Here is a 15,696-nt window from a genome sequence, read left to right as displayed (position 1 = left end):
GGAGATTCGAATTTTGCTGAATGATCCTTTTACTAGCGGGTGCCTTTGGTTGGTAAGGTACTGTCTGCGTTGGGCGTTTACGAAATACATTTTCATCCATGGGCTCATTACGAGTTGAAACTTTACCGAACGAGCTCTGCTGCATTGGACTTTGATATACGGTATCATCATTGCTTTGTTGCTGCCATTGAGAAGGCTGCTTTTGATGCGAAATATTACTATTTACTTCTGCTTTACTATGGCCCTCATTATGTGGACGCCGGTTATATATTTTTGGGGAGTTGCTATTATTTTGTGCTGTTTCTCTAAAATTAAAATACTGATGAGTTGAATCTCGGTGAATTGAATTATTAGGTGATGATTTCCTATAAGAATATCCTGAGCCTGTTGGTAGTTCATGAGTAAAGCCATTATTATGATTGAAATCTCGCTGATTTAAACTTGGCTGTCTTTGGGAAGTGATATTAGCATTACGTTGCATTTGAGCAGGGTTTTGCTGAGATGGCCCGATTGAATATGAGCTATTGAGAGTTGTTGGTTTACGAAATAGGTCATTGTGGTTTGAATCTGTTGGAGCGATAGCGTCTGAAGCCGAATCCGTTGCTAAGTTTTCTTTACTTGGTGATTTCTGCCGAGATGGTTCTTCATGGAATAGATTTTTTGACATCGGACTACGATTATTTCCTTTAACAACATCATCTATAAATTTAACCATCAAAGGAGGTTATGCTTTTATTATTAAAGAGTAAGGTTGCTTCAGATTTACTTTATTTTTCTCAGAGATTAGTTTAAAGAGCTTTCACTGCGATCGTTATTCATACGTATGCGAGTATGATTATTCAAGTCTTGTACTAATTGTTTCCTAAAACTATTTCAACTCTAAATCTATCTCGCTACTGATATATTACTAGGATCTATTTGATGCTTGTACGTATATAAATTTATTTAGAATATTATAGCGGTAATGACTTATAAATAAAAACTTTCGGAATTAGCATCATAAGTATTATTTTGCTTACCTTCATTCTTGCTACTGGAAGTTGATGACGTAGAATTTCTCTATAATTTGAATTAGCAATTTTAAATCTATCAATGTCATCATGGGCAATACTTTAATCTGCTATATTAATAATTATATCTAATATGTTACTTAGGGATTCATAGGTACCATGGGGTTGAAATGCGATATTTTATGTTGAATTTACAGTACTATTTGAGACTTGATAGCCTTGCTAAGATTTAAGTCCGCTAAGACCTTACCAAAGCACTTGATTTTAGGCAAGAAGAGTGAAATAAATCGTCCTTATAGATCAAGATTTCTTGTCCCTCACGAAATGTTTCAGTGCAATGAACGCAATGAGCACATTCAGAATGAAAATTTCTTTCTCCAACCTTAAATAAATATACGATTTTGACAATATAAAATAAAGCCATCTGATTTAAAGCATGCTTTAAAATAATATATCATCACGATAATTCAACTTACTTTCAGAGATATTATTAATGTGATCTCAAATAATGCAGTATTACTAAATATAGACCTACCTCAAGAAATTTGCCGACGATATAATGACCGCACCCAGCACAAATAATACCATATAATTTCAGATAATCGTCTTCACATAATGGAATGCCGTCTCTGCATTAGTCAAATTAGATATGATTTAGCATCAGAAGCAACACTAAAGGTTATTTCCACAGAAAAACAGGCACTTTATAGTACTGAACAAGCACATCTACAAGCACATCTACAAGCACATGCATAACCAAGCTAATCCCCCGATGACATTGTATCGTTAATAATGAGTTTATTTATACCTTCCTAAGTATTCGCCTGATAATTGCTTTCCACATCGATTGCATGTAAAACACCAGGTATGCCACTGTTGATCTAGAGCGATTAATGCTTGACCGCCGCGAATTTCTTGTTTGCAACCACCGCATTCTAAATTATGTTTCACGAGATAAACAATAAATAATTTAAATAATGAACTTTACTTTACTTTCATTAATTTTTAATTTCAATTTACTTGGATATATGATATTTTCGCTTGATTTTGTTGAAGATGGCGATCGTGATTGCAATTTATTAGGAGATTTATCATTAGTAGCAGATGGTAAAGATCTGAAATGATACGAAACAACAGATATGATTAATATTTCTATCAAAAGTAGTTCAAGCTATTAAATGGCTTATTCAAGGTTAGTTTGATACCATATTGTAGAAATATTATTACATATCAAACAATGTGATCATTTGATAAACCGTGATACACACTTAGCATCCAATTTACCGATTTGCTTTTTGATCGAAGCATCTTTTATGAAAGGCTTCTCCAGCACATTTAATCGCTTCACCTTCGATAAAACCACCACAAAAATTGCATCTGGTGCCATAAATACGATGGTAATCATAGACACAATAATAATCCTCGCCTTGACTGAAATAGCCGGCATTAACAAGGGCTACACCACAAACTGCAGGTAGCAGATAAAAAATATCCGTAGTTAGTTTTAACTGTAAAGATTGAGATGCTCCTACCCACTATAAATTAATTCTACTATAGATATAACAAATTTGCTGTGCATCAATACGAAGTAAGTAATTCTGTCTCATTCATAGATTATTACAACCTGTAACTGAGTGCGAACTAAATGCACCAAGTTTTCTGTTGTAATAAGAACGTTTGTGGAGTACAATTGTTAAGGTGTTAAAGCATCGTGTGATTTATCTAGCGCTTCGCTTTGATTAGCACTACTGGTACGATAATTGCATATTAAAAAAATTAGGTAGATAATTTGAATCAGTAATAAAGCAGTGCGCAGTTTTCCAGTATAATAGCGTAAATAAACTTATTCAATTCTAATTCTGATGTGCATCGAGCGAATTTATATAACAAGTTTGACGTTGTAACTTATATTCATTATTAGATTGAACAGAATGCTGTCAGTTAATGTAACTGTGTTGGCCTTAGTAGTCGCGACGTATTTGATAAAAAGTAGTTTAACCTAGGTTCGGTGTAGTCGCTGGTAGTCTGTTGTAGACTATATAAAAATAGTAGAAATCTAGTATTTTCTGGATTTCTGATATAGGTTTCCCTTGTTACAAGTTTTTTTGGGACAGCAAAACAGTGAAATATGAAAATGTACTCCTAGTCTAATTTGCTTTCAATTAATGAATCAAAGCTAATAAACTAAGGCAAATAAATTTACTCGAGCTCGATTAAAACCTACATTAGCTTATGTAGATTGTTATATTCTTCTCTGTGTCTATCCGAATCTTATTAAAAATAAAAAGGAAACTTTTTATTCTAGCATTAGCATTAACTCTATCAATCTGATGAACTAATCCACAATGCTAGCTATATTGAAGATAGTATCCTTTATAATAATATTGCTTGTTTGAATCTAGGATTTTAATTTGCTCTATATTGGATCAAATAGCCACTACCTATGACGTAAACTGTGTTGATAAATGCTTATTCTAATTCTTATCCTAGCGCATTACTAAACACGTAAAGAAAAAATTGCTGCGGGCCATCACGAAGCGATTAGTGACAATAATACTTGAAATAGGGGTATCAAAATGGCGAAACTGGTATAGAGAAGCGACAATGATATTTGACAATGATATTTGACAGCTATTGTAATGACCAACTTGGCATTAACCGACAAATAAATTCTTCATGTCAAGATGACCACTAACACTGCAGAACTGTGACCTGCTTTATGTCCATTATCTTTTTTCTATTCCTACCAGAAAACTGTTACTTGCTTAATAAGCGGATATACCAAGTTAAATTACTCTTTCTAACATTTCTACGAAGATTAATATTCAAACTTATGAAGCCCTTTATTGGAATTCAAGCATGGCTGCTTCTACGGAGCAGCAAAATTAATGTTTTGACTGCTGCTATTGTAATTCATCTTCTTGATAAAAAATGGAAGCACTTCACGGATAAATTTTGACTATTTACCATTAAGTAGATGTATTTCGCCTCGAATTTAGCTAAAGTGTAGCGATATCCTTAATTACAGGGTTTTATTACCTTACTTTTCAACATACGTCAGTATTCTTTCTGATAAATAGATAACTAGACTAAGCTGAATGCTAACTATATTATTTCAAGTTCGCTGCTTACATTATAATAACTTATTACCAGATATGCAGAATTTGCCTTCATTAGAAATTATTGAGGTAGTAAACTATCAATGTAATCTTTAATTCAATAAAACAAAAACTAATGTGTATGTTTGACCATATAAGTTTGTAGAAATGAAGGAAAAAATGATGTAGTGTGTTAATTGTAGTCCACGATTAGGACTACAAGTAATCAACAATCATTAATATAATTGTGAATATTTCAATATGTACGTAATCGTCTGACAGAAGATATAAACAGCTATACAGGCTGATCTATTCTATCGAGGTTCTTATAGCATAATGGGTGTACATACAAAATTTTCTTAGTAACTTCAACATTGATTTTTCATCATTTTTACTCCCTTGTTGATTATTTCTGCGTAAACAGTAAGGAAGTTTCGTAAATTATGAAAATGAGACTGGTGCATATTTATGTTTAAAGATTGCAATTTTGGAACGTACTTTTATTGTATCTTATTTACAAGTTTACAATGTTAGAAGCGATCGTGTTTGATTTTACTGCAGTTGGTGATTTCCGATGGGCTGCCCATTTGCGTTACATTTATAGTCTAAAAATTTTAATTACAGTAGTGAAATTACTACGGTAAATTAATCGTGTCATTCGTATGTTTACTGGAGTCTATAAATTAGAAAAGGTCTTGTTTTATGGCATTGATTGGAAATTTGATGATTGCAATCATTGCAACACAGCAATCGAACGAATTAACAGGATCTCTCATTCGCTTGCTTACAAAGCTAATAGGGATCTTACCTGGTAAACTTTTGAAAAGCAAAACGGTGACTGCTTAGCACTCAGTATTACGATCAACAAAATTGAAATCAAAATTATTAACTAAAATCGAACGTATTTCTATTTAGGTGCAATTAAAATAACTTTCTGAAATATTCAATATATGCAGCTGCATTTATTGGCAGTTTTGATAAGATGCTATCTTGTAGAATGCGAAGTGCATTTTTTGTTAGAATCCATCATGTAGAGGCAAATTTACGAAAATTGTTTCATTTCTTTAAGAAAATATACTTTTGTTATTAATAAAAAATGACCGCGATTAAATAACTAGTAGTAACTTTTTTTTGACGATTAATTAGCATTTAATGGAGCGATATTGTTATCGTCATCTCAGAATTTTAACTATAACTAACCTTTACATGTAAAACACTTGGAGTGAAAAAAATCATTGGCAACTTTCAAAGTTTCGCCGGAACAAGGTCTGCCACATTTTCGACAAGAGATGCTATTGACAAATCGGTTAGGATGATGCTGTGGTGAATAATTCATGTTATCTTGGCCAAGCTATTACTTTATTTTATTGCGCCAGATATGGATGAGGATATCGACGTCAGGGTGTAATAAAAGATAATTCAAAAAAATAATTAGGCTATCAAATTTATAATATTCGAGCCACTTGATTACGTAATTAAACTGATTAAATGATCCAATAAACAATGAGATTGACTAATTTTGCTTGATCAAGACACCAATTTTAAAATTTAGATCACCATGATCGTTGGTTGAAGTCTACTAAATTAGCATCTGTTCATTTATCGATTAGAAAGCGTAGTGCCACTTTTAGTATTAGCCAAAGTTACAACAGTTACTACGTTATTTCTGCGTAGTAAGCGTGACTCGCAATAAGCTTAATAGGAACTTTAGCAATTTGATGCCTTTATTGTCTATACCCGTAGTGTACAACAGTATCTCTAAGTAATTTCATAGTTATCTATTGGACCTAGCAGGAAGTTAAAGTTTTCTTTGTCCCTTATCTAAATGAAAACAATAGGCTTATGATTAAGTTGCTTAGCAATCACCTATTATTTTTAACTGGCGTCCGATCTAGCGCTCATTAAATTGCATGCCAATTTTCTTAGTTGTTTAATGATCCATTGACTTAAGCCGAGCTCTGACTTACTGCACATTACTTTTATAGTATTGAAATCACGAGTTATCTTTAAATTTATCGCTTACTTAAAGTAAAGTCACACCCACTGTTATTATACTTAATCTAACGATTTAATTATTGGCTGTAGTGCTTACTGTTAATTCATTTCTGGTGGAATTTGAATCAGGATATACAACGATATATCATATATTGCAAGTATTATTTATACTAGCCAGCTAAAATCCGAATTAAGAGTATAGATAGTTTATGGAAGATTGTTTGCAAAAGAGAAAGAAAACAAACTTTTATTTAATCCTTTCCAGTCATACTACTAAACACTTCCGTAGGGCAATAAAATCCATTAATATGATAAACAATATACTTAAAACACTGGCATAGCCGGCTAAAGACCGAAACTCTAATAGTTTTGATCTTAATTCGGATTTTAACCGGCCATTATGCATAATGGTGTGAAGGATTACTCTCCTGATAAAGAATAAACTAAAGTATTTTGCTCTTCTAAGTTGCCACTGTCAGCTACTATTCTAGTTTCGGCCTAGAATACCATGCTAGACTACAGTCACATAGATAAAATTCGTAACATCGAGCTACTTCTATTTTATTCTACCTAATATGATCAACGCTATTTTAGTTGCGAGAACTACTAAATCAGTTACTAATTATCACGGACTACTTCCTGACAAGTTTACTAGTTTAACGTAAAGCACTTACTTTGAGTTGCTTGTACAGATTACTACCCTAATCTATTGAAAGAACTAGTAAGAATACAGTACTGCTGCTATAGCGCATAAGAATTATTCTTCATAAAGGCTCACAACCAGTTAATATAACACTGAAACACTGTGAGCAACAATACTTTCTTAAACTCATAATTTAGGCAACGTAGTGCTGTTGCACTGACGAGTAACTTTCGCAATTATAAGTCAATTACAAAAGTTTACTGAAACTAACCTATATTGGCAGAAATCTACTACGACACAAATACTTAATCTGTATCACAATTCATGGTGTATTTACACCGTGATAAATGGCTAGGATTGGATTTTAGCCAGATCATAGATATTTGAACTTTCAGTCAAAATGATAAGAAATCACCAATACTTACTGTAACAGGACTAATGTTACAAATATAGAATTAGGCAATGTTTAGGAAATACTGACTTGGTAAAGTAGTACCAACGTCATGAATGTTCATTGCATTTATGATACTTAGTGATTTAAGCTGAAGAAGTCGATATCTTTAATTGTGTGAAGGTACACAAGCATAACGATACATTTACGAGAGTATCGACTTGCGCTGGCTCAGAAAGGCTTAACGAATGAACGGATGTCAGCCCGAAACTAGATAGGCTTCTCCAGTTAGAAAGGAAGTTTTGCTAAAAATGAGTTCAGCTATTCTTTTGTGGTGAAAATTACATCGACATGAAATATCATGTGATGGCGTTTCCCTGTAATTCATTTTGAACATCAACTAAAGACAGAGCAATGAAATGATATGACAATGATTACTTTATACATCAAGATTTCGTTCTCCCATTGACTAAACAGAAGAGTCCATACTTTGAATACAAGCTGTAATTACTCGGCATGCTTTAACACGTAGTGAATTATCAGTTGCAGTTGATTTTGCTATCATGGCTTCCTGTATAATTTATCTCTTTAATCGAAAAAGACCTAAGTCTACGTCTTACCGCCTAAATTCAAGTTTAAAGTTTGTCAATTCAATTATCTGCTTTATCAGCACACCTATCGTAATGTTGAAACTCTGTTTATATAGGTTATAAAACTGCGCCATGATTACTTCTTACATATTTCCTATGTTAACTTTCTATGACGCTACGATTTCAAGGCAAATTATTTTATTACCATTTTAAATATATAAATAGTGCCTTAACTATTGTTATCAATAAAAATTTGCACGAATACTTATAAAAATATAAAGATATCAATGATAAAAAATTTGTCATTTAAAGGAATAAGCAGAAAGTAAGATAATTTTGTTTATAATCGCGCTGCTGAGAAATAACCATCGTCATTTAAACAGATAGAAGAATCTGCAGTTGTAACCAGCGTGACAGAACAGTAACATAATTATAAGTACAGATATTTTACCACATAAATCTTTGAATTTCACCACTTTTTAACCAAACAAATGGTGAACTAATAAAATTAAAAATGGTCAAGTAATTTATAGCAAAGTATATAAAAATCTCCAATAACAAGAACGGATACGGCATTAATGGAAAATTTAACCTCATTATTATATAAGGAAGAATAAAGTATCTAAATTCAAGTAAACGTTGAGGGATTGTTACCAAAGTTACAGCAACAGTAAAGATAGCTATCCAGAGATTGGATCGTTTTTCCGCAAGTGTTTTATAGACAATATAAATAGTATACAAATGCATGGGTATAATTAGATATGGAATAGATGGATGTGCATTATACAATCTTCTCCAAACATAAAATGTATAATGCCGATTATCAGCTAGTAAATACGTATGCACAAAAGTGAACTTGTAAACAGAAAATGCCATGACGACAACTCCGCTAAGTGTAAGATACCAATACTCCAAAGCATCATTGAAGAAGGAAAAAACATAGGAAGGTCGACAAAGATGTGGTGCAGCGAAAAATAGACTAAAGGACAGGAAATACCACAACTGGGGTATGTGCAGGGCCGGTTGATGGTTATTTCTATCGCCAACAACTATACCTCCATTGACTATGACAAAAATAATAAACGCCAAAATCACTATTATATAAGGCCAAGAAATGGAGATAATCTTGCGAAATTGCCTTTTAGTGATTAAAATGAATACATCATAGTAGGTGCGGTAGTCTTTAGACAGTGCTAACTTTTCTTGCACTGCTGATACTTTGAATGATGCATCATAGATTTGAGCTATAGAAACACCGGCGGCAAACATTACCCAAATAACATTGGTTTGACGAAAGAGAATTGCAATGATACCAATAAAAGCAGCAGTCTTATGGTACATATTCAATGAGAACAGGTAACACAGTAAGGTAAAAAACGTAGATCCTTGATCGGTATAGTATAAAAAGGTGAAAAAATAGAGCAGAGGAAAGCCAGATATAATAAATGCAGTTACGCCAGAGTTTATTCGTATCATATCTCTTTCAGCTTCTAGTTGGGCATTTCTTCTATCTTTGGGATTCTAAAATAAGTCAATCCGTAAGCAAGGCAATTAGCGCGAACTTTCCTGCATAATATTGTTAATTGTGATCATCACTGCAGTAGTACATATCTCTATTAGGCTATGTGATAGTTGTACGTAGGCGCATATTAAGAAGGGAAATAATTGCGGCTTGATGACGATATGAACCATTGGCATGCACCAAGTACTGTAACTTACCTACTATACAGTACTTTGAAAGATTAAAGGCAGTCTACAGTATATTGCTTAGCGAAAGGGTATCTTACCTGTACAGTATGTACGTGCAGTATACTCCATTGATTTAACGATGCATAATTTTTGTCATTACAGTACAGTAATTATTATGATCTGTAAGTCAACAATATTCTGTATTCGTAGCGATGTAGTAGTTAAAATCGTATCACATATGTACGTGTTACGTAGTATACTGTGAAAGTAATAAAGTAATTTCCAGTAGTAGTTTCTACTCTGATAAACTTGATATTTTTGAGTACCGTAATTTATCCAAGGTTAAAACTTTGTTAATTAAAGCGGTGTGTTATTAATGATCCGTGCATTATCTCAGTTTTAATCTGGAGATGAGCTAGCACTGTTAAAGTACCGTAAATTCTTGGTTGCAAGCAAAATAGATGATAGCAAATTTGAGAACGCAAGATCAATTTTTTGATAACAACTATAGGGAGAACAAACGATATCATGTATTTGTGTACTAGACTCTACTCATTGCATCAATATGTAGAAGTAAAATGATAAGTTGTTGAAAGCCATTGAACTAATTATCGTCTGTAGCAATAAATTAATGCATCCATTCCAACCATGTACTGTAGTTGGATAGCAATATCATTCGCTTCTTTTCACTGCCTACCTTGAGTGGGCAATGGAATTTTTCCAGCAGTTTATACATGACGATAAAATTGCCTGTTGCATATATTAGGTTATGAAATCGAAGCCATAATACAGAGCAAAAGTCGATGCTACCCATGGCTAGATAATTAATCCATACGGTTACTCTAGCGATTAGAAATGAAGCCAAATACATCCCCGGTAATGTGGTAATCATTGAATCCCATTCATGGAAGTTATACCGGCAATAACGTTGTGCCTGAGGTATATGAAAGATTTCGTCCATATAGGACATGGAGTGAGCCGAATTCATCATTAGCAGCACAGCAAAGGAGACGGAAAATAGACAGCATGCAAGCATGACAATTTCCATTGGTAAAGCCATTTTTATATAACGATAATCTACATACACCTAAGCTAAATCTCAGCCAATAGATATCAATTTGGCTCAATTTCATTCATCAATGAACAAGTTGTCGAGCCTACAATTACTTTTGCAATAGCGGATTCGTTCTTCTTGAAAGAGTTTTAGTCATATACCGAGTTAGAAATCAACTGTGATAAATGGCTTGAGTCAGTTGATAGTAATGTACTGTAGAGAGTGAGGCATAGCTTTACTGTGTTGTACTGTACAGTACAGTACTGTACACTGTACACTGTCAGTACAGTACAAAGTGTCTGAGAAATTTTTATGTATTTAAACTAAAGTAAAATTTAAAAAATGTACAGAAGTTTAACCAATTGTATGTCAAACCATAGAGCATAAATCCAATAACGCGAATCCGTCGTTATAATTTGCGTACAATGTCGAATTTCTAAGTAATTATTAATTCAAGTACGCCGATTGTTACAGTACTAAGAAAAAAATGCGGGTTTTGTACAGTACGTACTGTACTGCACAAAATGTCTTTCCAGTATGCTGTCTGTAGACGAGAGAGGCTGTTGCTTCATATTCTTACTACTGTACAGTACAGTAGATCTTTCGGAAGATGAGGGTAGTAATCTGTAGAAGAAACTCAAAGTGCTTTACCTTAGACTAGTAAACTTGTCAGGAAGTAGTCCATGACACCTATATATTGGCTGCACAGAATCAATTTGACGTATGTCTTTGCAGTATGCTATCTGTAGATGAGAGAGACGGTTGCTTCATATTCCTACTAGATCTTTCGGAAGTTGAGGGTAGTAATCTGTAGAGGAAACTCAAAGTGCTTTACCTTAGACTAGTAAACTTGTCAGGAAGTAGTCCATGGCACCTATATATTGGCTGCACAGAATCAATTTGAAGTATGTCTTTACAGTATACTGTCTGTAGATGAGAGAGACGGTTGCTTCATATTCTTACTAGATCTTTCGGAAGATGAGGGCAGTAATCTGTAGAAGAAACTCAAAGTGCCTTACGTTAGACTAGTAAACTTGTCAGGAAGTAGTCCATGACACCTATATTGTATATACTGGCTGTACAGAATCAATTTGACACACAACCCTCAAAAGTCAAATAAGTCACTAAAAATAACGGTATATGCTTTATGGTACTCTACTGTAAATACTCTTGACCACGGACTTGGAATAGACCACATACGTAGATCGTATAAGACATCAGCTATAGTTTCCATTTTAGAAGGTTAAAATTATGCAGATATCAAAATGGAGGAAATACGCATTATTCGTACGTAACTTTAACTCAGATACAGATACACAGTGACGGTGACTCATGTTACAGTTGCATCCTATCATTTTATGAGAAAATTTTCGATTTCATTAGCAGTTGTACATTGCAAGAATAATTTGCAATGGTGTACGCGTATTACACCATCAAAAAGGATTATACCGATGAGTCAACAACTTCGTATTATTTAATTTATTTAACTTGAGAATCTTTAAATAGTTCAATCTAATCGCAGCTTTACAGCAATTTTTGTTCTATTTTTCAGAGAAATGAAGTTCACGGAAAGGAAGCCTTTGCGAGAAACATCTTGGCAAAATCGTCGTGATACGTAAGCTCTTGATTAATTTACCGCAGTACCACACCTTGTAAATGCGCATTTATTCCATAATAAATTAGATAATCTTAATATAGAAAGGACAATATTCCAATTCACGGTAAGCCAAAATAATAGTTAGTATAATTATAATATACGATAGAGCGAAGCATTTTGAAAGTTACACACTTGTACATCTCAATTGCTAAGCAACTGGGAGATACCGACTAGATAAAAAATTAGCTGTTAATTATTACAAACGACGATAAATAATAAATAAATGATACAATCAGACAATATCGCCATCAAATTATGCACTAAGGTACAATGGCTTTGCAACATGGGGTTTGCCTTATGCATTTACTAAAGATTTTTATTCGATTCTATGACAGCTTCTAGCTTCATGTTGCAAGAAATTATGGCGATCATGTACCTCAGTGGATTATCTTTAACTTTACTTTTGATCTGCTATTATCACTCAAGACTCGAGTATTTCTAACTGCATGTATGAAATGAAATTAAGTTACAAATACTTAGGTCAGGTTATTTAGATACAAAAGTTACTGGTCCTGGATGAGTAATAGCCGTTGATCTCATTAAAGTATCAAAATACTGGACTCTGAGGCGCTTAAATATGTCTTCTATTGCTATCATACAACCAGCACGGGCCATCATTCTTTATAGCTTTAGACTACGGTACCCCCGGATTATTCTTAATATTTCCTCGCTAGTAAAAGTAGCATGATGATTCGCGTAGCTGGTGACAGATAGATTATGCTATTAAATAAAACTGCTTCATTCGATTATACTGCTATTCTTTATTGCTATGTTCGGTAACATTGCTAGGCAGGGTTTCTGCTATAGACCCGGAATTATGAATAGCTGTAGCAGCACTTTCCTGAATAAAATCTTTCTTGCGATTATTAGATTCATCGCTTATTGATGCAGGACCTTCGATAGTTGAGGATAGTGTTATTTCCTGTGTCTCATCAAGTCTAGTGACTGTATTACTCTCTTGATTAGCTGATTTTGTGTCAGTATGTATTTCATTGTCAGCAACAGTACGGATATTACCTTCTGGATTTGGATTCTTATCATTTTCTTCTATTTCAATATCTAATTGGTTATGAGAATTATTTAACTTATCTTCTTTAGCTTCATGTAGACTGTTTGTATCACCAGCAGAGGTAGTCATTACTACTTTCGATTGATCACTAGCATGATTTTCAATGCCATTTTCAGGCTTACTCGCAGCGCTTCCATTTTTTTGTCTTTCTATATTTTCTGTCGTCGCATTTTTTAATAATATCAAGTTACGTTGAAATCGAACTTTCTTTTCGTAGTAGATCTCAGCAGTTGGTATTCTCAGCAACTCTAAAATATCTTTCATTTTCACAGTATAATCCATATGATTCGTAACGTGTTCTGATAAATTAACATTGAGAATTCTCCCTTTTGAACATACAATAGGCGATAGACCCGCTATATTAGCTCGATTCGTGGTAGCTCTGAAAATTGTTTGCAATATCCAATCATTGCTACAGTAGGCGTTTATGATTTTTCCAGCAATTATATCTACCACTTGCTCCCATTCGTCCGAATTTCGTTCAATAGGTGCTCCTAGCAATGTAACACTCTCAATAATGCCTTTATTATTTGGCTGTTTTTGTAATTCTTCTAAGCAATAATATATAACACTTGCACCAAGACTGAAACCAATCAGACTAACAGGTCTCGAGCCTCCCATTCTTTTCATTAAGACGGTTGCTAATTGTTTACCAACCTTTTTGGCATATTTGACGCAAGTACTCCAGGGTTTTTCTAGCTTATAAGCTGCTTTTGAAAGTTGTGCAGGCAAAGATATTAGTGAATGAAGGCCCGGTATAGCCGTTTGCTGTAAAATTCCTGATCCTTCCTCAACAACTAATTCTTTTAGTATATCTTCAATGATCGTACCAAAATTAGCTAAATGACGTCTTTCCCATTTAAGGATATATTGTTCTTTGCTGAGGTAAAGCATCGACCATTGTTTGTAGAAGTCGCTATCAGAATTTCTAGTCAAGTAACCAGAAATAGCAATTGTGAAATGTAACTCCTGTCCAGAAGTTAAGACGTCAAATTCGCAATTACTTGAACGGCCAAAATGCCTTTCAGTTTTAAAATACGCTAAATGATTTTCTTGGATTCCAAATAACTTAGTCAGTAAACTAGTACCGAAGTTTGGACTGATTACTGGCGCACTTGCAGACGCTAATAGTGCTCCACCACCAGCTGCAATAAGCGGAGCAGCTAAACCACCTGTTAATGCCATAGCAAAACCTCCACCGACACCTGCAACTCCTATTATCCAATATTTTCTCGCCTTTCCGGATGCTTTATTTCTTAGTTCCAGCTTTTCTTCTTCCCTAGGAGTGACCGAGTTACAGTTAAATACTAAAATATACTTTTAAATAGGCGGATATTACAAGCTTATCTAAAGAAATAACTGAAAGTAATCACTTGTACGCGTATATTTTTGCACAAATCTTATCAACTCCAGTCAGCATAATTAATTAACATTAAAAAATATCACTTATTTCAACTAACTCTGCTTCAGTAAACTCTATAATTTTCTGCAAACAACTCTCTTCAAATAATTCAATCTCAAACCACGGAATCATAAAGGTCCAAGAGAGCTGCCTAACAAAAACCCGAAATCTAGCATCGTAACGTCCTATCAAGTATGAAATATATATTTTAAAGGCATGCAAATTATTAATTATCGTCACAAATGCTAAAAAAATAAAAGGGGTGTAGTATAGGCATAGAATAATACGTCAAGGAATAAGGTAAAACTTTAATCTTTACCAGTTTGCAAACCAAATCCAATCAAATCCTGCAGAAAGGATACGATAAATTGATTACTAATATCTTCAATAGATCAAATTTCATATTATTGCTATTCACGAGAAATCATTCAGTAAGTTGCCGTAACTATCAAACTAGTATCCGATTTTTGACTCGTATTGAATGAAATAGCATATGCTAAAACCTGGATAACTATCCCAAGGTTGTCTTTAACGATATTATCAGCTTGCAAAGTTTTGATCAAAGACTCTTCTGGTTCAGTAGACTCCTTACTTTCTAAAGCCATATATATAGAATCTATTTCTGTAAGTTACATGCATGCAAAAGAATGAAATGTCAATAAAACAGCGTGATTTTTCACAGATTTAATGATTGAAAGTCACAGCTATACTAAAGAAGCTAGTAAATATCCATTCGGTGTAATTTTAAAATGTTTCCTCTCGTACCTGATGACGAAATATTAAGACGCTGACTTAACTCGGCAGTGATATTTTTACACCAGGTCCTACATTCGAAAGTAAACCGTCCAGATTCTTTCAAGATTATTTATAGCAATCATAACACAACTTCAACAATTTTTTTTAAAATCCTTCTAATTAGTTAAACTTAAAAGGTATACCGCAACATGCGCACAATTAGAATAAAAAGAAAGACTTGAGCAAAGCTTTTATTTATTTTTAATATAACTTACATGTTATTTGGATATAATTTCCAAAGTATAGTTGCACAAAGCTTAAGATAAGCCGAGCAAGCCTGTGGAGATAGAAAGTGGTTGTCAG

The 15,696-nt window shown here is 33.7% G+C and overlaps 3 protein-coding genes across 3 annotated transcripts; all 3 read right to left on the bottom strand.

Annotated features, from left to right (window-relative positions):
- Positions 1 to 1,248: 1,248 nt before the first annotated feature.
- On the bottom strand, positions 1,249 to 5,444 carry TRIADDRAFT_28417 (uncharacterized protein; the record flags this gene model as incomplete). The annotated part of the gene is made up of 6 exons (XM_002114610.1): positions 1,249 to 1,392; positions 1,546 to 1,639; positions 1,819 to 1,945; positions 2,031 to 2,125; positions 2,295 to 2,478; positions 5,309 to 5,444. The coding sequence occupies 6 exons, from the start codon at positions 5,442 to 5,444 to the stop codon at positions 1,249 to 1,251; spliced, it is 780 nt and encodes a 259-aa protein (XP_002114646.1).
- A 2,730-nt stretch (positions 5,445 to 8,174) lies between these two features.
- TRIADDRAFT_28403 (uncharacterized protein) lies at positions 8,175 to 10,452 on the bottom strand (the record flags this gene model as incomplete). Its single annotated transcript, XM_002114609.1, has 2 exons — positions 8,175 to 9,205; positions 10,107 to 10,452. The coding sequence occupies 2 exons, from the start codon at positions 10,450 to 10,452 to the stop codon at positions 8,175 to 8,177; spliced, it is 1,377 nt and encodes a 458-aa protein (XP_002114645.1).
- A 2,972-nt stretch (positions 10,453 to 13,424) lies between these two features.
- On the bottom strand, positions 13,425 to 14,784 carry TRIADDRAFT_28230 (uncharacterized protein; the record flags this gene model as incomplete). Its single annotated transcript, XM_002114608.1, has 2 exons — positions 13,425 to 14,475; positions 14,657 to 14,784. Coding segments are annotated over 2 exons (1,179 nt in total), but the record flags the coding sequence as incomplete, so codon positions are not given.
- Between the last annotated feature and the right edge of the window lie 912 nt (positions 14,785 to 15,696).

Source organism: Trichoplax adhaerens, genomic scaffold, assembly GCF_000150275.1.
Source record: "Trichoplax adhaerens TRIADscaffold_8 genomic scaffold, whole genome shotgun sequence".
In the NCBI taxonomy this organism is placed as follows: domain Eukaryota; kingdom Metazoa; phylum Placozoa; class Uniplacotomia; order Trichoplacea; family Trichoplacidae; genus Trichoplax; species Trichoplax adhaerens.
This window is presented reverse-complemented; position numbering and strand designations above follow the sequence as displayed.